We start from the raw sequence: 25,035 nt of genomic DNA on the forward strand, positions 1-25,035 counted from the left end.
GGACAAAAGCAGAGAAAAATAGATGTGGACCCTTATCACAAGTCAAGAATACGGAAGAATTATATTTCTGACAAAGAATGTTCACTCTCTACGATCAAGTCCTCAAAATGACCAAAATGGTTTCGCTATGCCTCATCACCAGTCTGATATTACAGTAAAATATGATGGTTTTCCTCATAAGATACAAATGATGTTTTTCCTTCGAACAAATGAGTAAGCAGAGCCCTAGACGTGCTGTACTCCAACTTCTAGCTCTGCACGAGCTTGGGTTATCCAAGATATCTCAGAGAGTGGGAAGAGAGCAAACCTGGGCCATCTGATACTTCCGTGGTTCACTACTGATAAAAACTCGGGGTCTCAGTTTCTAAATACACATGAAAATCTTTGCAAGATATGAAGAGTGACATTGGTGTCGTTATTGTCATTATTGTGATTCTATGGACGAGTCCCAGAGACCTGGAGGGATAATGTGGCTGAAAAATCTTCTTAATTAAGCTCACATGCATTTGTCATGTAAGTCAGCGCCTTCCTCGGGTTAAACCCTCTGGCGACAGTTCACACACTTGGAGGAGGGCTGAGGGGAGGGATGCCAAGGCCCCCAAGGGTATCTGAGAAGGCAGCCCTCACCCAGACCTCAATGCCATTGGTCTGCTCGATCTGCCTGAAGGGCCCTGGGGAACATGGCTGAAGTGCCACTCCACACAGCTATCTTATCAGGGACCAGCTAAGAGCTACTTCCTGACATATAATCTGTCAGCAGGAGTCACCAGGGAGTCCTGGTGTGTCTGCCTCTAGTCTATGCATTTCAAATCTTTAGAAAAGACAAACTTGCCACCTGGCTTACAAATTGGTTAAAAGAATGAGTCATAACTTCATCTTGGGCTCCATTTTGTCAAGAGTGCAAAAGAACGTATTAGAGCAGAGTTTCTTAAACCTGGCTGCACGTTTAGGATTGCTGTGGAATTTTTAAATATCCCAATGCCTGCGATATATACCCCATACCAACTAAATCAATTTATGGGGGGGAGGCGGGGCCCAGGAAGTCAGTGCTTTGTAAAGGCCCCTAAGTCTTTCCAATGTGCTGGTTGAAAATCAATGATTTAGACTAGCGCTTCTCAGACTTTAATGTGAACGCTATCCACTTGGGGATCTTGTGATAATGCCAATTCAAATTCAACAGGTCTGATACCCTACAAAATCTTTACAACATTATTGATTACGTTCCCCAAAATAATTTTCAAAACCCCGTGGCCATCTTGTGGTTACCGATTGTTTTCTAATCCCCTCTCCTTCCCCCTTATCCCCACCCCCCCACCCATCTTGCAACCCTCAGTTTTTCCTCTATGTCTCCAAAACTGTTTCTGATTAGTTCATTCACTTATTCTTTACTTTACATTCCGCATATAAGTGAGATCATATGGTATTTGTCTTTCTCTGTCTGACTTATTTCACTTAACATAATGTTCCCTAGGTCCATCCATGTTGTTGCAAATGGTAAGTATTGCTTTGTCTTGTGCACCTGAAACTAATGAAATTAAAATAAAAAAAAAGAAGAAATGCAATGGAAAAAGCAAAAGAAAAAAGAAACAATGAAAAAATATATTATATCCTGAATGCAATGCCTGGCACACAGTAAGTCTGCAATACACTAGTAGCTATTATTATCACTGCTAAAATAAGGGCATGTACAAGTGAGTTCTACCACGAGTGATGAGAGGAATATAGCAGCTAAGGCTTCCAGGAGGTATCTCAAAAAATTGGATGGGTGTTTTCACAGATATATAGGGTGAGGATTAGTGGAGAAGAGCCATGGCAAATTGCAAATACAGCTAGAATGCAGGGCGGGACTGTGTAAATGATGTTGAAAGGAACAATTGAAATTTTAAAGTAGCCAATCATGTTGAAACAACATATTCAAAGCTTTCAACAGTTCTTAGTGCATTTATAAAGAAATACCTATATATTTTGAGTGATTGTTCCTTCTCTTTAATAAACATCACTGTGTTAGGAAAAAAAATAATTCAACAGGTCTGGAGATTCAGCATTTCTAACAGGTTCCTAAGTGAAGTTAATGCTGCTGGTCCATAGACCACACGTGGAGTAGCATGGTTCTCGAAAATGTGAAGCTACTTGAAAACAAGGATCTTATCTTTATATCTTTGTATCCACCAAATACCTATCACAGTGCCTGGAAAATAGGGATTCTGAATAAATGTTGGCTGAATGGATGAATTGATGGATGGCCCAATCTTCCCCCAGACTATGAATCTACTACTTTCAATTTTCAAACATTAGGAGTGAGGTCAAGTTGAACAAGGAAGAGGCAGGCATAGATCAGCTACACGAAAAAGCGTCATCTATATGATGAGGCTTACCTGTTGGTCTGCACTGAATTCATTATTTGGTCATAATTGTGGCAACAACTTAAAAATACCTCCAAGAGGTAGACCACGTTTTCTCAGACATTATAGGTGCCCCACTTGAATTCGGACAGGAACATGTAGCTTAGAAATGGATATATGGAACGAAAAAATGAAAAGATGAAAACAGGTTCACTAGCTGGTCCAAAGGGAAAAGAAAAGCACTCTACCTGGTCACTTCTCCTGGTGCTCAGCTGTTCCTCCACTTCCTAGTACCAATTTCCCAGAAGTCATTCAGAGTGGCTGTTTTTCACGAACTTCTCTGATGACTGGGACATCATTCGAGGACAGAGTGAGTGGTGTATAATTTCGGTGTGGCTGTTAAGTGAGCCTCAGTGTGCCCTGGGGGGGCTGACACCCTCAGCATCCCACCAGCAGTACGGAAAGCACTGTTTAAGATTGACTAATGAATGCCTTCTGCACAGAGCTTCAGGGGGACCGTTGAGAGAACGCTCCATGGAAGCCGGAGCCCAGGAGCACTCAGCTCTGCCTCTGCTTGTTAACACCTCCCCAAGAGATGCAATTATTCTGCATGGCTGGGATTTCTGTTCAGAATTTCCAACATCCCCATAAGTCAGTTACTAAAGCAGGCTCATCAACACACGGTTTATGAGGTAACAGGGAAAGAAAAGAAAACTATGGTCTGTCTCAGTGTCAGAAGAAACGCCTGGCAGACCACAGTTAATGTGGAACCCAAGGAGACAGTCCCATGGACCCACCCACTCAAAAAAATGTCACACTCCAAATGTCAACATCCTGGGATCATGGAGGCTTAGGCGATCATTCATTGTTTTGTGATACTGGGAAGTTATGACCTCAAGGAGTTCATCTACTTATAAAAAATCCTGACTTTTTACTGGGAAATAATGGACAAGCTTTGCTATATTAGCTTTTGATTTTTTCATTTTACATATTGTATAACTGGTAACAAAATATTGGATAAGTAACACACAAAAAGAAGTAATCACGATTTCTTTTGATCATGCCAATATTAATTGAAACAGGTGTTGATGCCTCAAAATTATAGACAGTCCCTAACTCAACTATGATTCAACTTAATGATTTTTCTACTTTACAATGGTGCAAAAATAATAGGCATTCAGTAGAAACTGTACTTCAAATATTGAATTTTGACCTTTTCCCGGGCTAGCGATGCGGTATGATACTCTTCTTGTGCTTCTGGGCAGCGGCAGCGGCCGCGAGCTGGAGCTCCCAGTCAGTCACGCGATCACCAGGGTAAACAACGGATAGTCTACAGTGGATTCATTGTGTTAGATGACTTTGTGCAAACGTGGGCTCATGTAAGTGTTCTGAGCATGTTTAAGGTAGGCTGGGCTAAGCTGTGACGTTCCATATGTTAGGTGTGTTAAATGCATTTTCAACTTCTAATATTTTCAACATACAATGGGTTTACCAGGATGCAACCCCATCCTAAGTCAAGGAACATCTGTACTCAGAAAGGCCCTCATGCCTTTTATAAGCTATCCATACTATATCTCGAATTTTCCTGCTACTTTATACATCTAGTAATTTGTGATTACATATTTTCAACAACTGTGCATGCTATATTGTTGAGAGACCAGATTTTGTTGTCTTCCTTGCAAGAGTATTGAGTTTTGTTATGGTCAGCAAGTTACTTGCAGATCAGCTTGACCAGTCAAATCTTGGTTTTAGGCTTTATTAGGGTAGGTCTAAGGTTGTACTCCTCCTATGGCTGCCCTTTCTGGGTTCTCAATTGGATGCCAGGTGTGTTCAGCAAGGTTTTTCTATTCTGCTTGGCCAGAACTCCAACATCTCCCATCCCTGCTGACCTCTGGGCTATCCGCTCAGCAAACAGCCCACCCCCACACTTATTTTCTGCCAGGCATGGTAGAGTCCTACCCTATTGATGTACAGCTTAGCATTTGGCCAAAGACTCAAAGGACTGCTACAAACAGACTTCTGGAGCTTTCTTTGTACAGCTTGCTCCTCTGCAGTTCCCTGCCCTGAAAGTTTCAGCCACCTCGGCAGCCCTGAATTACAATTTCTGTTTCTTCCATCCAATGGGTCTTCCATCTCTGTTTAGGGTCTACTGCCCTGTGCTGCAAATTAAACAGTGCCCCCAGGCAGAAAGCCAGGGCTGATGTGGGCCTCACTCTATGCTTCTCTTCTCTCAAGGACCACATCCCTGCGCTATGCCTAAAGACAACTGCTTCATGTATTTTGTCCAATTTTAAAGTTGTCCATGGCAGGAAGGTCAGTCTAACAACCTTTATTCCATCATGGATGCAACCACAAGGTATATTCTCACTTAAAAAGATTGTTCCTGTAATTAGAATGAATTTATTTTATTCTAGACATAATAGAACTTGAAGCTCTGTCTTTAAAAGTCTGAGCTATTTCAAGGTCTAATTCCCCAAAAAAATCCTAGAGAAAGAACTTCTGAAATGAAGATACATACAAGGGTTTTTAATTATCCTGGAGTTTCCTTTGCTAGTCATATACCGTTTTCTAACAAGGAAGGCAAACTATTCTCTAAGGAAAAGCAGAGTCATTGTTAAACATCTTTATATGAACAAGTTAAATACATACAGTAAGTTAGTACCACCCAATCTTTTTTAGATAATGGCTCACGTATAAAATAATATTTTGATGACATAGTGCTGGAGGCCAAACATTGTTGGAGGCTATCAGCCCAGAAGGGGGTTCCAACCACCTAAGGCCCTTTCCATCCACACTGGAGAGCTGAGGGGATAATTGTCCTACTCTCCTGTAATCCACTCATAGCGTACAACTTAGGAAATGCTACAGAAGTAACCTTTGAGTCCAAATGTCACTAACGTAAGAAATGAGAAAAAAGCTGAAACCAAATCTCAGGCCCCAGAAAGGGAACAGAGCTTCCACAGGTGGTTTGAGAAGCGGGAATGAGGAAGGCCCCAGGGGATTTTCACAGAAGACAATCCAGAGCAGAAGCCCCAAAGGCCGCAGTGTTCACAGCCTGTTTCCCTCTTAGGAAAAAGATGCTTCTATCTGGAGCCTCTTCAGAGAATAGCACCCAACAGGTACTGCCATACTGGCCCAAGGTCACCATTCATATTGGGCATCTCTTGGAGTTGTGGGACATGGCCATATAGTTTGTACATAAAAAATACAGAGGGCGCCCCCCAAAAATGTATACACATTTTAAGAAAGGAAAAAACTGTACTAAAATTGTAATACTCAAGATATACTGATAACAAAAGATGACTACAAGTCATGTGTATACATTTTTTTGGCACACTTGGTATACAAAAATTGTTTACTCACTAATTCTCATTTGCAGCTTAAATAATCTTAAATCTCAGGAAATGTTTATACTTTTAGCCTTTTTTCTAATAGCAGAATGAAGGACTTTCTACCCCCATAAATCCACTTCAAAACTCAGTGAGCATGAGAAAAGCTGTTTGCAGAGAGAGGGCCTTTCCTGTATATTTGTAATCTGGCTTAAGCATGATGACAGACAATAACACTTGAGGGCATGTGAACAAGTCACACACACAATGCAAATCATTAAGGTAACGTTTTTACATTTTTTGTCCATTTAAACATAATCAAGTATGCGAAGCTATGTAATAATATGTTTTCATAGAAACGTCTCATTTTCTACTTGTTAGGTCATTTACATTCAGACTACCACTTACATTTTAAAAGCTGTTTCTAACGGCACCTTCGGCTCATCCAGAGCACATGGCCAACAGCGTAGTTGACCTCCCAAGGATGTGCATTCTACAGCTGAGTTTTCATTTTTAGTTATGTTTAGAGAACTGTATCGATTCTGCATCTGAATACATGTTTTTACTTCCATTAGAAGGATAGTAGATGTAATAAAAAATCATTTTGCTTCATTGACAAAGACACTGACATTTATAAAGATTTATAATCTTTAATTATGTTTTAAAAGATTTTCTTAGCTCCTGCACCACTGCTAGTAGACTCACGGGGATGTAAGGGTGAGGGTGGGGGAGCATCTTCAATTCACAAATAAATGCTTGGAATGAATAAGGTGAAGGGCATGGCCATGATCATTATGAAGGTCAAGAACATCCAAGCCAGCTGTAGCAGCTATTGGTAAATTCCGAAATTCCTACCTTCTATCTCCACTCTTCACCAGATAAATCTACATTTAAGTGTTTCTATTAGGAAAACTTATTCCTTGTCATAAAACTTTGTCTGGAGTCTTTTTCTCTATACTCAGCAAATTTAGCTTCTAGGCCTGTGCAGTGAGTGAAAAATACAATTCCCAGGTCAGACCCTGACTGGTCGAGTGTGGCTACATTTGTTTGCCACCTTAGGGGAGAAGGGGCACAGGGCATGGGGTAGGGAGGGCAGGAAAAGGCTCTGATATGGGAGATTCATGGTCTGGTATTACACAGGGCATTCCTAGGAAGACTCAGAACAAAACCAAGGTCCTTGAAATTCGTACAATTACATGTAAGGCACTTATTTACTAAACACTGGGGATCAGATGGCCTTGTAAGAAAAATAGACCAACCAACAACAGTCTATTAACAGTATCTTTGCAGAGTAAAAGTTTTTAATTTGGCAAAAGTCCAATTCAGCAGTGTTTTCTTTCATGGATTGTACTTTTGGTGTCATGTCTAACAACTCTTTTTTCCTATGTGTTCACAAATAACTTTTTATGTTTTACAGATAGATCGACGGTCTATTTTCAGTTAATTCTTGCATAATGTGTTAGGTTTAGATTAGGGTTCATTTTTGTTTGCCTGTGGATGTTCAATTGCACCAACACCATTTCTTGAAAAGGCAATCCTTTCTTAAATTTTCTTTGTCCCTTCGTTGATAATTAATTGGCTGTATTTTTATGGATCTGTTTCTAGACATTCTATTTCAGGGGCCAGCAAACTACAGCCCCTGGGCCAAATTTGGCCTGCTATCTATTTCTGTAGAGGCCACAAGCTGAGAATAGTTTTTTACATTTTTAAATGGTTTTACAAAATAAAAAGAATAATATCTCAAGGAATGTGAAAATTATAGGAAATTCAAATTTGAGTGTCTATAAATAAAGTTTAACTGGAACTCAGCCACACCCATTCATTTACAGCTATGACTGCTATCCAATAGTTGCGACAGACTGTATGACCCATAAAACCTAAAATATTTACTCTGGCCCTTTTCAGACAAAAGTTACCAAGCCTTGGTCTAGAATGTGAGGATCTTTATGTACATCCATGCATAACTTCAGGGACTCTCTGAATGCCACTTATAAAAAAAAAAACCTGTAAGGACAGAAGCTTTAAATAGAAACTCTGAAAGCCCTGAGGAAGGCAGGAAAGGAATGCATTTAATAGCCAGCTACCCTTTCCAACTAGGACTAAAATATAAAAGCCTTACGTAAAATTATTCTTAAAAGGATGCATTTTACTGCAATATATAGTTAACTATAAAATGGGGAAATTTTAAGTCTAAAAGGTATTTATTTGTAATGACATTTTTCTTAAATATTTCCATGAATCATAAACGAAGAAAAAATATTTGTAATGTGAAAGATGATAAGTAATGTCATGAATATAAGGTATTTTTATAAAAATCAATTGGGATTTCATGATATGTGGGATATAGAAGTGAAAGCAACAAAGGAACAAGACAAACAAATGAAGAAACAAAAACTCATAGACACAGACAATAGTTTAGTGGTTACCAGAGGGTGAGGGGGGAGAGGGGTGGTAGATGAGGGTCAAAGGGATCAAATATATGGTGATGGAAAGAAAACTGACGCTGGGTGGTGAACACAATGTGATATACAGATGATGTATTTAGATGTGATATAGATGATGTATATAAATGATGTATTACAGAATTGTACACTTGAAACCTATGTAACTTCACTAACCATTGTCACCCCAATAAACTTAAGTAAAATAAAATAAATCAGTTGGGAAATGGCACATGAGATTTTTCAACTTGAGTAACCATTTTAAAAATTCAAACACCTCTCAGATTAGCAGAGATTAGAAAGAATGATAATATCCAAGGATGACAAGAGTAGGGAAACACATTCGCATATACGCTGTGGGGAGACTAAACTGGCACAATCTTTCAGAACGTCACTTAAATGCCTTTAAAAGGATTACATTTAGCAACTTCCCATCAGGAAATAAAAACTGCTAATAATTATACTGCACTTACTATGAGCCACGCATTCTAAGTGCTTCACCTACTGTAACTCATTTAATGTTTGTAACATCAGGAGGCAGGTACTATTATCATCCCCATTTCACATTTGTGAAAACTAAGGCACAGAGACAGAGATGGAGCAATCTGCCCGAGGTTACACGAATAGTAGAAAGTGGCAGAAATAATCACGAGCATGAGGATTTACAAAGAAGGTGACGACGACAGACAGCCTGGTCTAAAAGAGAGAAAAACCAGAAACAGGCTACATGTAAGAGAGGACTGTGGACTCCATACTTTAGGATGCGAAGGAACCATTGAACCACACTGCCAAAGACAGTCATGAGATATTTTAGACAAAGAGGGTAAAAAAAAGTGTATGTGATATAACCTTATTTTTATCCTGAAGTGTGTGTGTGTCTGTCTGTCTGTCTGTCTGTGTGTGTGTGTAAAAAGTCTGGAAAAATAGCTCAGATATTTAGAGAGGAATCTGAAGGTGGTGAGGTCACAGGTGATTTTGACTTTTCTTTACATTTATCTATTTATCTGCTTTGTCCGCATTTTTTCTCCAAGAGTATTATTTATATAATTTTAAAAATATTACTTAAAAGTGCACCCCATGCCCCTCGCCAACTCAGAAACAGAATATTTTAATAAAATGCAAGTGTGAATGTAAAAACTTAGAGATATTTTAATAACACAGGGGCTATACAACTATAATAAATTACTTTCAGTTAAATAATAAAGGGGAATTTCAGGGAAAGGACTGACCTTAATTTCAGGATAGTTCAATATACCAAGAAACAACTTCCAGTCATCGAACTTTGTCTTTCCTTCTTGCTACAATAACTTATCATAGCAATAACTATAATTTAACTTTTACATTTCTAAAGCATTTTCAGCCATACCATCTCATTCAGTCTTCACAACAGCCCCCTTGGGGTAATACAAATAAAAAGGTTGGAAATAGAAAAGAGAGAGAGAGAGAGAGAGAGAGAGAGAGAGAGAGAGATTCTCTAATCCCTTATGACACCTGCAGATTTTTCTGTGTGTGACAGGAAAAAAGTATCCCCAGATGCTGTTGCAAGGATTACTGATGTCCTGCCACTAAAGCACAGCACTCTGGAGAGAGATGACAATTAGGCTGAACAAACACAGGGTCCCTTTTGACAGTTTTATATCATTTATGGCGGCGCACAAAGCTGGGAATTTACAGCAAATGCAAACTCATCTTCCTATGAAAAGTCTGCAATCGTCACCATCAAAATTTTGGGCTGTCATTGTTTTGACTGTCTACTGGTAAACTAAATAGACATTTTCTCCCATCTCAGGTCCTACGTTTCCCATCCTTATCTAATGTAAAACTGCATGTTGGTGAGCATCCACAAGCTCAGTGAGGAAGAGTTTTGATTAAATGCACTATGATGTCAGGATTCTTCTCACCTGTCCCACTGTCCTGGTTACTTGAAAGAGGAAGACAAAACAGCAAACTATTCCCTGGGATTGCTAATGCTCTGGGAGGAGCTATACTGGGGGTGCCAAAAATGTACACACATTTTAAGAGATGTTATCTATGTATTACTTTTCAAAGTTATGGTAGCAATGTGTAGTATGACGTTCGCTCAAAAGATGGCGTTAATAAAATGAATGCTAGCATCACCACGCAACAGGCAGGACAGTCAGAGAAAATGGCGGAAGCACGGTTGTTGTTTGAGGAGCACAGACCATTTTGAGGTGGTATTTGAAATTCGAGAGCGTTGTGGAAGTACAACGACAATGGAGGTGTGGGTGTGCAACAGAGCCTCCGACACGCCTAACAACTGCACACATTCGTGATAAGTCTGAGATGCGTGGTGCTGTGTGTGATGTGCACAAGGGAAGATCCGGGAGGCCGCCCATGGTAACAAGTCCTGCTTCTGCTGCTGTGGTGTTGGAACAGGTTACACGCTCGCCACAGAAGTCTACCCAACAATGTTCGCCTTAATCATAAGTGTCTGGATGCTGCCGGTAACCACTTTGAGCACCTCTTGTCATTGCAGAACTCACACGTGACTTGTATTCATCTTTTGTCATCGGTCTATATTGAGTATTACAAGTTTAATACTTTTTTCCTTTCTTAAAATGTGTATACATTTTTTTTGGCACCCTCTGTATTGTGACTCCTGCCTTGACAAAGGACACATACAGTCTAACAAGACAGGCCATATTGCAAGAAATACATCCTATGACATAAATGACTCATTTGCTGAACACTGACATTTTTCAAATCTGTGTAAACCCAGATGATCCCAGACCTATACTTAATTTCTTCGTTCACTCATAAAACATGTCCTTCTAATGGTTCTGTCAGCGTGTCATCATTTTCAGGGTGACACCTGCTAATTTACTCCTCATCCTTGAAACCACATCAAATGCTAGCATTTTAGCTCTGCTAAAAGCTTCAGCCGTTGAGAGAGAAAGGGTCAAGGCCAGCGATCTATTTAGTTGATCAGCTTTCTTATACCAAGATGAGAACTTTTCTCAAGATTCCTAAAGCCACTTTTCTCTGAGGAAACATCCTTACTTCCTATGGGCGGGAAGCAAGAAAGGCTGATGACATTTTTCTTGTGAATAAATGTTTCGATTAATGAATTAATAGGAGGGAGGCAGGAAGTGAAAACAAACATTAGAACAAACAAGAGAACATATAATCACAGAATGAGGAGCTCAGGACTCCCATCTTTTTTTTTCTTTTTCTTTTTTTTCCCCCCATGGTAAAAGCAAGCAGAAAACTAAGTGGCACATGGACCCAGAAGAAAAGAGGAAGGCAAAATATTCCAGGCACGGGAAGAAAGAAATGGAAGGAGAGGGCTTCGATGTAAAAAGAACCAACGTAAGCTCTGAGCTGAGCTCATCATTTCCTCTGCACTGACTATCATCTCATTTCGGTAGAGGTGACACTGGAATCAGCAAGTCCTGGATGTCCCTGACCCTAAGAGATCAGAAATATGGATACCAAAATGCAAGTGTCAGAAACAAATGGGTGGGGTAATAGCATGGTGACATTGTTTTCCTGATACAATAATGACAATGTAACTATTTTAGAAAGAAAATCCCACAGGTAGTTGCCCTAAATATGTAGCAACAACAGGTGACTCAATGAGGACACAAGTCACCTCTGGGAGTGACTGAGCCCCGTCTACCACAAGCATCTGACTGCCCCCCAGCAAATTCGGACAGTACCGCTCTGCCCAGATCCCAAGTTCGGGGTCAGGAGATGCCTCTGTCCTGGCTCTGCCACTGACTTGCTGTGAGAACCTTGGTAAAGTTGCATCCATGTTGTGGACCTCTGCTTCCCCTTTGTAATCTGGACAGAATCCCCACGGTGCCACCTGCCCCTCAGGGCTGATGTGAGGCTGAGCTTGGGAGAGATTCGGGAAGAAAAAGAAGTGGTGATGAGGGTCCTGCACTGGGAAGCTGTGGTCATGCAGGTAGATTGAACCATTATTAAGTTGAATGCTCAACCACTGTCTGGGAAAGCAGGGAGGAAAAACACTGAGGTAGCGATGGAGGAAGTTGGGGTAGTGAGTACTCAGTCCTAACTCTGCCCTCACAGCAGGTCTAGCTCCAAATATTTGGGCTCCTGACTTTGACACATCCCTAGGCAAAGGTGAAACTCCCAGCTTGTATTTTTGTGTGGTGGCTACCTTATACTTCTACCCTTATAATCCTCTGAGTTCCCTTTTTCTTTATGGTGCATTTATTGGTTTCCTTCCCTGAACAGCAACACTGGCTTATATTGTCTCTTTCCCCTTGCTTCCAACGCCACTGCTCCCTGATTTTCGTCAATAATACTACCTACTTTAGTGATGATCTTGATGTTATCAAATAGGCTTATCCTCTTGAAGAAACAGGGGGGTTGTGTCTGCTTTAGTAAGGGTCAATGACACAGCTACTCAGGAGATCCTTTTTATAAGAAATACCTAAAGTCGCTTGTTTACAAACAGGTCAGGTGGAAAGCCCTCTCTCCCACATTAGGGAAGGCTAGGAGGAAAAGGCCATCACTCTGAGGCCAGGAGGCTGTCAGCCAAGGCCAGGAACACCTCTGCAGTTGGGCTCACTCAGCCCCAAGCAGCAGCAGCCAGGACAAGGGGCACCCTTCAACGGTGGCCGTCGTCACAGCAGAGCCCAGCCTAACCTTACCAGGTTGCTCTCAGCCGTTCTCCAGGGAGCTTCTCCAGTTGGGAACCGGACTCAGAGGCTTCTGAACCCTTTCAGCCACCAGCTGAGCACAAATTAGGAAGGCAGGGGTTGGGGCGACAGGAACACAGACGAAGGAGCTATTTTTGAGTGACTGGAAATAAAAGCTAAACACAGGTGTGTTCTGCACCAGTGTAAACGTTCCCAAATTCACAAGAATTCTTCATAAATAAACTAAAAAACAAACCATTTGGGTTGCCATATTTCATCCCAGTTTCCAAGGACACACACAAATAGTTCAGGTCTTTGCACATTATTTCAGGAATCACGGAGGGCTTAGAGGCACTCCCACCCAAGGTGTCTGACTCATTTTCTAGAAAGCTACAGGAAGTAACAATCGAGGGCTAAAAATGAGGGCAACGCCTGCCCTGTGACTCCTGCCACAGCACAGAAAAGCAGGGCAAAGGAAAACCACCTTAACTGACTATAAAAGGAAAACACAGGCAGAATTTGAGGTAAATACAGAACCTTTACGGCAAAAGCAATCGAATTTAGAGAGAGCGATTCGGGTCTTTCAGCTCAACTCATACATAAAATAACGAAGCCTATCCAAATGCATATTAAACAAATCATGGTGAAGCTATTCACTTTACAATATCACCAGCACACAATCACTAACTGAACTTCTGAGCAATTCCTTAACTCAGAGGAAGATGTAAGAATTTTCTATAAAACAGCAGACTCAGACTCCATGTTTCCCACTTTCAGCAGGCAAAATATTTATGGCCCATTTTCTCCCCAAATTCTTGCTGAAATCTCACGCACTGAGAATTCGGAGCTCTTTCAGGTAGATTGCTCACCATTGCTACCTATTTCATATCATGCAGCACAATTGGGCCCAGTCACAAGAGTCCTTCCATTCCTGTTTCCCAGGTCAGAGAAAGAGCACCTGAAGTAGAAGTGACAATTCCTAGGATTACAGGTACCACTGGTGGATCCAGCCCTGTGAGAGGCACTTTATACACAGCATCTTAGTAAATCCTCACGGCAGCCCTGTGAGGCCAGCTTTGTGACTGAGGAAACTGAGGCTCAGAGAGGTTAAGTGACAAGCCCAAAGACACACAGCCAAGAGTGGTGTTGCTGGGATTCAAACCCTGGTTTCTCTGAGCTGGTAGCCTACATGACACTTGTCAATCTAACATGCTGCTTCCAACAAACTAGGATGCCAGGTCAAGGGTGTCAGATATTTCATGGGAATAAAATCAAAACCTGCAGAGATACAGGATAGCAAAAGACCTGATTTCACAGACCATATAAAATGATAAGAAAAATGAAATTATGTAGTGCAAGAGACTTTTTTAAAGCAACAAGCTCAAAATGGGCCCGAGCGCAGGATGCAGCATAACTTAAGACTGGCTGTATTATCAGCTATCGAACAACCAGCTAAGTGGGTAGGCAGAGGGCATCAGGGCAGCAGGAACACGGTCTGGGTCAAGTTATGGAGGACACACGAGCAGGATGGGGACATCCCGGAAGAGTTCATGTAGAACAGCGACGTGGACCCAGGCCAGAAAGCCAGACTGAGGCCAGGCTGACTGGGGCCAATGAATGCAAGATAATCGACTCTGATTTTATAAGAAATGAGAGGAAAGTTACTAAAGACTCTTGTTGGAGCAGAGGGGTTACATGAGCAAAGCGCTGTTATGGAATGAGAAAAAGAATGGGCTGGGTGCTAAGGATGAAGCAGCCGTCACCTTTAGCCACCCCAGGGCTCTCCTCTGGAGCAGGTGCTGTAGAGGGTGCTAGGGAACGGAAGGGGCCCAGAGAGGTGCAGCCTCCAGCCTGGGCCTGGCTCCACCACAGACAGGAAGTAGCAGGGATGCAGGAAGGCAGAAGAATCCCTAGGTTCTGGTGCTCCTGAACTGGGGGCGGGGGGGGTAGGCAAGGGTCAAAATGACATGCGCACTCTACCCGGGGAGCAAGATCCGTGTGCAAGCCCCGTCAAAGACCAAGTGTACGGCCAGGGTGACAAAGTCATGTTCTGCAAATGCAACAGCAAGATTGGTAAGCCACTTCAATTTCCAAACTGCCTCCTCATACATTAAGGTATGAAACTGGGGAAACCGGGTGCCAGCTTTGGGACACTCCTGACAGCAGCCTTCCACATGGGTCCATTCCTTTCTCCTTCCTGTGTAGATGGGACCAGGAGAGAGTCCCTCTCTGACCAAGCTCTTTAGAAAAACCTGATTCTTTTTATCAGACTAGATCTCAGGCCAGGAGAAAGGAACGAAACAATCAAGCTGAATATGTTCTCTTTATATGTAATCAAACGACAAGGACAGGAATATGATATGTTAAAGTAGAAATAGACGTGTTCAGATAAGGGACTATCCATGGTGGGGGTTTTTCTTTTCCTAAAACCTTATGACATATTATTGATATATCTGGTTTTCTAGTCAATGAGGCTGCCCCCCTCCAAACAAAAACAGGAAAGTGAGTCTCCCCACCACTATGAAGAATGGCAACTACTGAATTCTCAGCTTGGTTTATCATCACAGGGGAAAGTGCCTGCCCCCCTTTCCTGTACTAGGAAAAACAACTATCTGTGCTATTCATCAAAGTATTTGTATCAGGCCTCACACTCACATAACAACTTCCCCATTCTGAGTGTTTGGTTAAGGGTCTGATTCAAAATCGGAAGTGCACTGTGCATAAAAAGCAGCTGAAGGAGGCACCGCCTAAGGACCAACGGAAGGAAGGGCGGTAAAAAAAAAAAAAAAAAAAAAAAAAAAAAAAAGGAAGAATCGCTGGCCTCCTTAGCAGAAAGGAACAAGAGGGCAGCATTCCCCCTCGTCTGATTTTCTCCTGCCACGAAACACACTACCCATCGACAGAGATACACTGAAATAAGTTCAGGGGAGGATATTTTACAGGTGAAAAGATGGACAAGTTCTTGGGCCATCAGCAAAGCAGGGAAGAGTTTGCTATTCTAGAAAGGCACCCCTTAGCATTGTCTTGCATACCACTTTCATACAGAGTGTGTGAGAGGGCCAGCTCTCTTCCCCAGATAATTTGACCTTTGGCAAGCTACTTAACCTCTGGGTCATTAGTTCCCTGGCATCGTTGGCTCGGCCTCTTAAAACACACAACCTCTACAGCCATTTCAAAAGGTAACTATCCTTTATTGTAAAGGTAAATCATACCGAATACTTTTTGGACACACTTGGGGCCAGGGGATAGGGGAGCAGGCAATACCATGGTCCCTCCCTCTCAGTAATGGTCAGTGGCAGTCGGACTCGGGGCCTACCCCTCACACTAACTCCCTGTTGTCTCTCCTCTTTCCCTGTGCCCTCTACCCTGTCCATGCTTCCCAGCCCTGCAGGAACACAGACAGCCACATGCTTATGCTGAGAGAATTCAGTGTTCCCCGGCCACTCACCTGGGAGCAAGAATAATACCTCCTTCCCCTTTCAATGACAGTTCACCATTTCATCGTTATTTGACCATCATAAAAATCCTGTATCTCAGAGAAAAGGCCATGTATTCCAGAATTCTCTTAAATAATATATCTTTCAACCATCTACTTGGGGAGTCCCACTGCATGAAAGCATACGCCGTACGTGGTCCAAGCCCTGCTAAGCTGCATCACTTCGCACAGATTTTATAGCTCTCCGTATGATTACAGGGCTCTGCCCGTAATGATAATAAAATCGTTCAACCTTCTTAGCCCAAACAAGACAGGCAAAATTCTCTCAGGCATGCTACCTGTCTTTGATCTGAACAGCAAACATTCTTTAAGCATTTTCTGCCGGTGAGGCATGACCTGCCTTTTTAAAGCTCTCCCTGGATACATCGCAACCCAGAGCTTTGCAGCCTGGGCTGCTGTGGGGGGCCGGCTCTCCAGCCAAGCAAGCAGCCTCCCAGGTTAGCCCTTCTGGGACAGACGTGTTCTGCAGAGCCATGCAAATCTGCAGCTGGCTCCATGGTGAACAGAATCGATTTGATTTCCAAATACATTCATTCACCTGGATAGACTGGACTTATCCTGATCAAGAGGAAAGACACAAGATTCTTCCTCAGGAGTTTAGCACCATGGAAATCTCGAGTTTCAAGGGTTAAAATTAAGCTTGTCCTATCCAGCCCACATCTCAAATCAGTTCATAGTTTCAAAGGCAGGAGGGAACCTTTGTTTACCTTATTGATGAGAGTGACTATATCTCCTTCCTTGATTGTCAATTCATCGTCATTCTGTGCCTCGTATGGAAATATTACCTTGCAGTAATCCTTGGCTGTAAGAAGAAAAGAAAACACAACCTTTAAATGCTTTAGCTAATGAGCTGGCCCAGGAGACGTTCTCTATCACATTAACTTCAGGGAAAAACACACTTAACAGACAGGATGTAAGTACTGATGAAGAAAGGGTCACCCTCAGAAAACTCCCTAAGATTGTCCGTTTGGGGCTCATGCATATTTATTCTCTTCATTTTTTTCCCTCACAAATCACGTGATGTCATGAAATGCCACTGACTGCTTTGCTTCTCTCAGACAGAAAAAAAAAAGGTTTCCTTGGTCTCAGGAAAATAGACGTGTATATTTTATATATTCTTTTACATAACATTTCATATACTCTTCAGGTGCATGCATAAGCAGACATAATCTACAAAGAGGAAAAAGCTTAAATTTCGCCCGCACTGCCTTCTTCCAAGCATCACTAAATCAGAAACAGGGTATTTTTATATGTTACAAAGCTGACATGGTACTCAAAACAATGAACAAGACTCATTATGGTACATATTAAGAGACAGAAGTTGATATATGTGAATACGTGTCAACCACAAATAGCCAACAAACACTGACCGAATGTTCTTTACACACACACGTGCATGCGTGTGTGTGGGGGGGGATGAACTTGTACAAATATGTGCCATGGCCTCTCTGGGACCCTGCCTACTCATAGATGGGGCTGATCATCAGCGAGATACCCCCCGGCCCTTGCCAAAGAGGGAAAAATACTAAGGCCACTTTAAATCAGTTCAAATATATAATTGTATGCTTTTGAAAGTCTATCTGATGTGAAACCTTATCTATTTACATAAAAGCGCCAGTTTAGAAGACAGTGAAAACATTTGTAAGGGATTTGGGAAATGAAGACTTAGAAAACTGGAGTCTGATGACTCAGAACAGAAGGTAGAAAGAAAAATTCAAGAGAATTCATGTCTACTGGGACAGGCATTTCTTATTCTGGAGCCAAGTCAACAGTCTTAATGGCTTTAAATGGCCTTAGATATCCCAAGGATTAGGCCAGTTCCTGCAGACAGATCATAACGTAGAGCTGTATATATGTAAGTATCAATGATATTGTCCCTAGTGCCATTTACATCACTGAAATGTGGGGGGGGGGTATTATGGTTAATGTCATACCAATCAAAGAGAGTGATATATGAAATAAGGGCAATAAAAAAATCTGCAGCACAGACACACTAGAGTTGGTTTAGATAAGACAGAGGGGAGAAGCAGAAGAGAGAGTAAGAAAAGGACTCACTTTGTTCCTGTGCAGATGTTTTTCCTTTCTATCCAGTGGCTCTAAGATACCTGTTATATCACCTAGTATCATCCTAGTGTCGGAAACCTTCCGTCTTAGGTACTCAGGGCCCCTGATGCCTTCTGCTTATTAACCTGTGCTGAGGGCACTAGTTCTAAATCCCATCAATACCAATCTGCCTTAAAATTCCGAGGTCCACATAGTTACGAATGTTCCATCTCTCTTTATTTAGTAATAGCAAACCTCCCAAATTCTGAATTGGCCAAATGTTCTAAAGCGAGGGGAAAAGTTACACACCTTTAAATTGAATGATGACAACTCCTTACCAATGTTCCTATTAACTGTCTAGTAAAATATGACTATCCAACCTCAAAACTTACAACAAAAGTGAAACAAATACAGTATTATTGAAGAACTGCTCTGCAAAGTCCCAGGTTTAAGAATAATTCATTGGATCAAAGTCATGGAGACGTTTTACGAAGAAGACATGGCACCCATGGTAAACAAAAAAAAAGGAACAAGTCATGTTTCTACTCCTTTCCATAAAAAAAAAAGTTAATTAAGTGTGGTAGACATTGTTGGTTGACTTCCCAGCAGCCATTTCCCATCTCGTTCCCAGTTCGCAGACTCCTAATGTATTCAGTCATTACATTCAGGAATAGAGAGAATCCTCCCACAGCCCCAGGGATGAGTAAAATATGTCTCAGCAAATAATGTTAATCCCACTCCCCTTTGTGATTGGTTTAGGGGTGAGCATGCGATATACTTCCACCCAATGAGCTGTGAGAGGGAATCTGCTAAGAGGGGAAAAGCTGTTAAGATTTTGTTCCCTGTTTTAAAAAAGAGATAGGAGGAAAATAGCTGTCCCAGCCATTCTTCTTTTAACACTGTTGCATCCTTGTTGGAAGACAGCACAATGTTTGGCCCTGTTGCAGTCATATTTCAACTATGAGAGGAAAGCCAAGAAAATCACAGCGAAGTTGACCGTGAGTCCTGACACTGTTGAGATGTCTGTGAAATTAACTAACCTCAGTGGGCCTGTCCTGGATCTCTTGTTACCTAACTTAATAAAACTCTATTGCTTACCGCCCTTTGTGGTCAGGTAGGTATTTATCACTCAAAGCAGAAGGTACCCTGACATGAAGGAACTCGGTAGAACAAAGAGGACATTTCCAGTTACCTCCTCTGAAACACTTTACTCTGTCTCCCCCGCAAAAGCCTGTTCCTACACATCTTTGTCATTTCCTTTCCCCCCAACTCTTCTCTTGGTATCTCAGGACCAGACCTAAAGTAGGAGGTCAACAAATGACTGAGGAATTGACTTGTAACCAACATAGTGAGAAAATATTTACAAGAAAGTATTAGCCTGCCTTTAAAATGTTTCACGGGGTCATTTTGTTTTATGCCCACAATTTCACTATAAACCAAGGAGGGCCGGTGTCCCCCGTCTTAAAAAAAAAAAAAAAGAAAGAAAACAGCTTTGATGACCTGTAACGTATATGCCATAAAATTCACCCATTTTAATTGTACAGTTTGAAGAGTTTTAATAAATGTATACAGGCATTAGACACAGAATTATCTAAAAAGGACCAATTTTACATAAAAGGAAGAGATACTGGTGCCACTGGCTACTGTCAACCACCACTCTCCATGAAGCAGATTCCTGCAGGTCTCGCCCCTCTTTGCATCCCTGGAACCTGACACACCTCCCATTCAATGTTTCTTGATCCACTCATGATACATACGAAGTGGAGGAAAAACTGAGGCACAGCACAGTAGGAAGAGAGAATTCTGGGCCAAGAGTCAAGACTATCAAAACTGAGTTGGGTCCCGGCTGGGCTGTCCCGAGGCAATCACACAGTTCTTCTGAACCCCAGTATCCTCAGGTGAAACATGCGAGGCCAGCCAAGGAGGGGGTAAGTGAAGAGTTTGGTTAACTTCAGCAGAACGCTCTAGCATATGTAAACTTACCCCCAAACAACTAAAAACAGAGCTGCTCTTTAAGTAGACAGTGGGGCTGACCCATCTCCCAGCCAGTCCCCGAAAAATTCTCAGGGAAACGCTGGAGGCTCCAAGGAGCAGACTGGGCTAGATGTAAGTCCCTGCCAGCTCTGACGCTGCACGGCTCTCCTCACAGGCGCTAAAGAACACTCCAGACCAAATATGGCAACCATTAGCCGCACATTTTAAGTTGTCAGGATATATTTGAAAATAAGAATTTGTTTTTACTTCTGAGGCATTTGGGCCCTAATTCAGCAGTATTGGAAAATAAAAACATTATGTTGGTTTGGATGTACCAATGGGTTTTAACATATTCAAAACTAAATGCACATAACAATGTATTAACTCTGCAACCATGATTTGCATTTTGTAGTATATGGAACGAAGATGTTCCCCACTTTAACTCATTTATTGAGTCACCACCATGAAAAAGATACTGTCGTTCTTGGGCCTGTGAACTACAAGTCAGTCCAACCACCCCGTCCCACCCTCATATGGTAGTGACAACCTAATGCTTGGAGAAAGGCAAGGGGGAAAGAGTGATTGGAAGAAACGACGAACACGAATAAGTATAAACCCACTATGATGCAATATTGTCGCTGTGTCTCAGAGAAAGGCAAGATTATATTCAGGAGAAAGTTCACAAAAGAGGAGGCATTTGCTACATCTTGAAAGAAGAATATTCGTATAATTCCAAATCCTTTTGGACATGGGAAGATTATAAATTTTAAATGAGTAGCAGACAGAGATGGAAAGGAAGGGAATGAAATTAACTTTTGGAGGCAGGCATTTTCCATCTACTCATCAATTAGATGGATTTAATTAGTCTGAGATCAAATGGGAATGAATACACACAGGCACATAAAGAAATAAAGGCACAGCTTATCCAGTGATTGAGATGATTTTGTCTCTATTTTTCTTTCAAAAGATTTTTTTAAAAAATACTAATGAATTAGCATGAGACTGAAATCCTAAGTCAGTTCTTAAGCTTTTCCTTTTATTTATTTTTTTTTTTGGGTCTTAGAGTCCTTTAAGTATCTGATAAAAAGCAATCATTCTCTCTTTCCAGAAAAGGGGAAAACATCCGACATTCAAAGATATGGAGGAAACGTGTACAATATCAAAAGGTTCGAGGACTCTGAAACCCTTGCCTAGTTCCAGATCAAGATCCCTCTGTACTAATTAATGACTGACATTCCAATTTTAGGAAATTTGTTCTATTAAAACCACCAAGAACTCCAGTCGTGATTCACACACCCCTGAAAAACAAACATTATTTTAATTTCTAATCTTTCAGAAATTTACATGAGATTAAAAACAGACTGTTTAAGGAACTGAACTCACATGCCCACATCCCATGACTCCCTTCAGCTGATTTTATAATCTATTCAAATAAAAAACCAACCAACCAACTTTAAACATATCAGTAAGCAGAACATATCCACACACACAAAAAGGAAATAACACTGACTCCAGGATGAGTCTCTGGGCTCAATTTGAGGACACAAAGATCAAAACCCCATGTACCACAGAGTCTCGTAGGAAGCCTTCCAGAGCTTTCAGCAAGGGTAGAAAGTACCAGGTCACCCCTAGAATTCTTTTTCTTTGGGATACCAGAACAACACTGTCAAGCTCAGTGGTGTTTACTTTCACCAGTATCAAAATCTGAAATTCTCTCATTGAACTGACAAATATTATCCGAGAAACTACTGATTCATAACCCCTGTCCAGAAACCCTGGAGACAGACTTTTTCAGATTTTAGAAAGGAAATATTTTATACATACCATATAATATATAACATCCTCAGCTGGGATCTGGGGCTACACCAAACCATGAAACACATTAAAATTCTGCAGCAAATGGATGATTCATCACCCCAAGTGGAATAAATACAGATTATACACAGATGCACATTGGCTCAGGACAGGTTTTATTATCCAAGTAATAAAACTTTCAGTTTTCCGGATTTTCGTAATTTGGAATTGCAATAAAGGTGTGGACTTCTTTCATGTCCTGGGGGAAAGAAACTAAGTTAATTTAAATAAGACTAGTATCTGGTTCTCAAGGAGAGGAAATGAGGTGTGATACACAGAGCTCTTGACACTTCTGCTGGAATGGGCATCGAACTCCCAAGGTTTCCAGTTCCCTAGGGCTGGGGCAGGGCGTGGGCATCTGCATCTCTAGCAAGTTCCCAGGTGCTGCTGCTGCCCGGCAGCAGTGCCCTCACGGAGCTGACCACGGTTTGCAACTGGGGTGAGACTGCTCCCCAGGGGACACCGGCAATGCCTGGAGACACTTGTGGTTGTCACTGGCGGAGAGGAGGTGGGTAAGTGTAGTTGGCATCAAGTGGGTGGAGGCCAGGGACGCTGCTAAATAGCCTACAATGGACACAGAACAGCCCTGCAACAAAGAATTATCTGATCTGAATGTTAATAGTGCCGAGGTGGAGACACCCTGGTCTACACTTAAATTCAGACACGGACACAAAACACAATGCGTACGTCACGATGTTATGAACTCCGGCCCAGTGCCTTCCTTCATGAAAAAGCTCACTGCGACCCAAACCACAACAAACCCCTCTGGTCTTGGATGCTGCTAGGAATTTGGCTTTCAAATGATTTCACAACTGTGAATTATGATACCTTTTATTCTTTCGCATTCAGAAAGAGAAATGGTTTTTAAAAACAACAAAACTGACAAGCAAAGCCTTTCTGTCCTCTAGTATGGAGCAGATCACGGCTCCTCTCAATGGCACTTTCTCCTGCTCGGAGGAACAGAAGCTCTGAGTCTTGGGGAGAAAGGAAATCCACCAGGATAACACAAAGGGAACTAACTAGCTTTCTCCCTCCAAGAGGACTGTATTCCGATACAGGTCTTCAGCAGTGTGGGTAGGCTGGGCACCCTTGCAGGAGGATCCCACCTCTGACTCCAGACAGCAAGGTCTGTGTTAGGGGCACTTGATGAAAGGTGCCTCCCGGGGAGAGGTGGGGACCCCTGAGACACAGAGCCTGGGGACTTTGGTACACATCAGGTGTGGGAGGTACTGAAGCACTGGATAGGAAACACGTTTCAAATTGGATGTGCCCCAATTCCCCAGCCCAAGAATGAGTGAGCTTTGGGGAAAGATAAGTGAACAAAACACCTATCCTGGAAAAAGAGCACCCAGGTAAGGCTGGGGGAATACCAACATAAGGGAATTGACCCTTTTTTCCTCCTATTTAAACATGTGGTGAGAAAGCAAACAAATTGCTCAGACTGAGAAAGTAAAAATCTGCCCAGCCATTTGACAGGCTGGGATAACAAACAGATCCAGTCAGCTGCACAGCGAACAGGAAATAGCATTTCTGCCAAGCATGTGCTGTCGCTGGAAAGGGTCCTAACAACCCCTTCTCTGAGTGACTACTGCTTTCTTACTCCCCGAGAAAGTCTGTCCTCTAAATCCACAGACTATCAGAAACGTTGCTTTTTTATATCGTATCAATAAGAACGAAATATTCTGCTCTTGGCCGAAGGAACTAAGTCACTTTGACACAGCAAATGAGCAAAACACTGCTATGTTTCAATTCTATTACATTCCACCCCTCCAAATCTGTAACTATTCTTTTCTCTTTTATGTGGTGCAATGCTCCACCACAGGGTCCTGTACAGGCTCCTCCTGTACAGGCTCCTTGCGGCAATGAGTCCATAAACCTGACCTTGTCGGACAAGCCTGGTTTGTCCTGGTGCTCTTGGGCTGACTGGGCTAGAGCAGAGGCTGGAAGACTGAAGGATCTGTCAAGCCACACTGGCAACTACTGCTAACCCCTCAAAAACCCCAAGTAAGTTCAAGGGTCTTATGTGAATAAATATCTCCTTTTCCTCCTAGTGACTGTGAACTTGAGAATGGGGACCCATGGCTACTATGCCACTTTTACAAGACTGCCCAGTATAGAGCCTGGTAAACTGTAAATCATTTATAATTCTCTATTTGCTCAACCACCATTTATTATGTGCCCACTGAGTCTATGGCACTTTTCTGGGTGGTAAGGTGGGGATATTGAGTAGAAGACACAGCCCCCACCTTGAGGGACAAATGATAGCCACAAGGCACCATGTGTCACCATCATGGGGGACAACTCCTAAGAAGCAAGCCAATGAACAAAGTGATCAGAAGGGTGGTACAAGTGTCCAGTGATGAAGTGAGGGGCGATTAGGCAGGAAGATTTAGCCTTTGCCCCAGTCATCATTCAGTCAGAAGGCTGATCTGCCTTTGTGCAGATTCTGTCAGGGATTATTTTTTTCCTAAACCACCTGCCCAGCTGGGCTTCTAAATGTCTAAAACTGAACTGATGCAATCTAGTCCTTTTTCTGGGCTAGTTTTTTAGCCCACAGAGGCCACAAATCTGTATCACTTGTAGCCAGGAAGAGGGAAACTCCAGATGTGGTAAGCTGGAGGAACCTCAGGGCACTCCTTTTATGAATATTTAGACAGTTTTACTCTTGTTATGAAAATTATGGCAATCTGTTCCCCAGCATGTGTTTCAAATGAATTTCAATATCATAAAAGCTTTATTGGGGGAGAGATGATGTTAGCTGTTCAAATAAATCATGATAGCTGAGTTTCACTTTCGCTGAGAAAATACCAATTCACACGAACATTTTTTGAAGCATCATAACTCTTAGCCCTGATGTGAGTTTGTATTTTAGATGCTAAGGAGACAGTTGTGCAGGAGGGAGCTTCTCTCCTCTGTACTGCTGGGCAA

At 42.0% G+C, this 25,035-nt stretch overlaps 1 protein-coding gene across 9 annotated transcripts in view; it reads right to left on the bottom strand.

The window, feature by feature from the left end:
- Positions 1–25,035, bottom strand: part of SH3KBP1 (SH3 domain containing kinase binding protein 1) — a 321,598-nt gene that overhangs the window by 72,196 nt on the left and 224,367 nt on the right. For all 9 annotated transcript variants that reach the window (XM_019755429.2, XM_074323349.1, XM_019755427.2 and 6 more), the window contains one exon: positions 16,944–17,038. In XM_019755429.2, the coding sequence (XP_019610988.2) occupies positions 16,944–17,038 (95 nt within the window). The remainder of the gene's footprint in view (positions 1–16,943; positions 17,039–25,035) is intronic.

The sequence above is a fragment of the Rhinolophus sinicus genome, chromosome X (genome assembly GCF_036562045.2).
Source record: "Rhinolophus sinicus isolate RSC01 chromosome X, ASM3656204v1, whole genome shotgun sequence".
NCBI classification, from domain to species: Eukaryota; Metazoa; Chordata; class Mammalia; order Chiroptera; family Rhinolophidae; genus Rhinolophus; species Rhinolophus sinicus.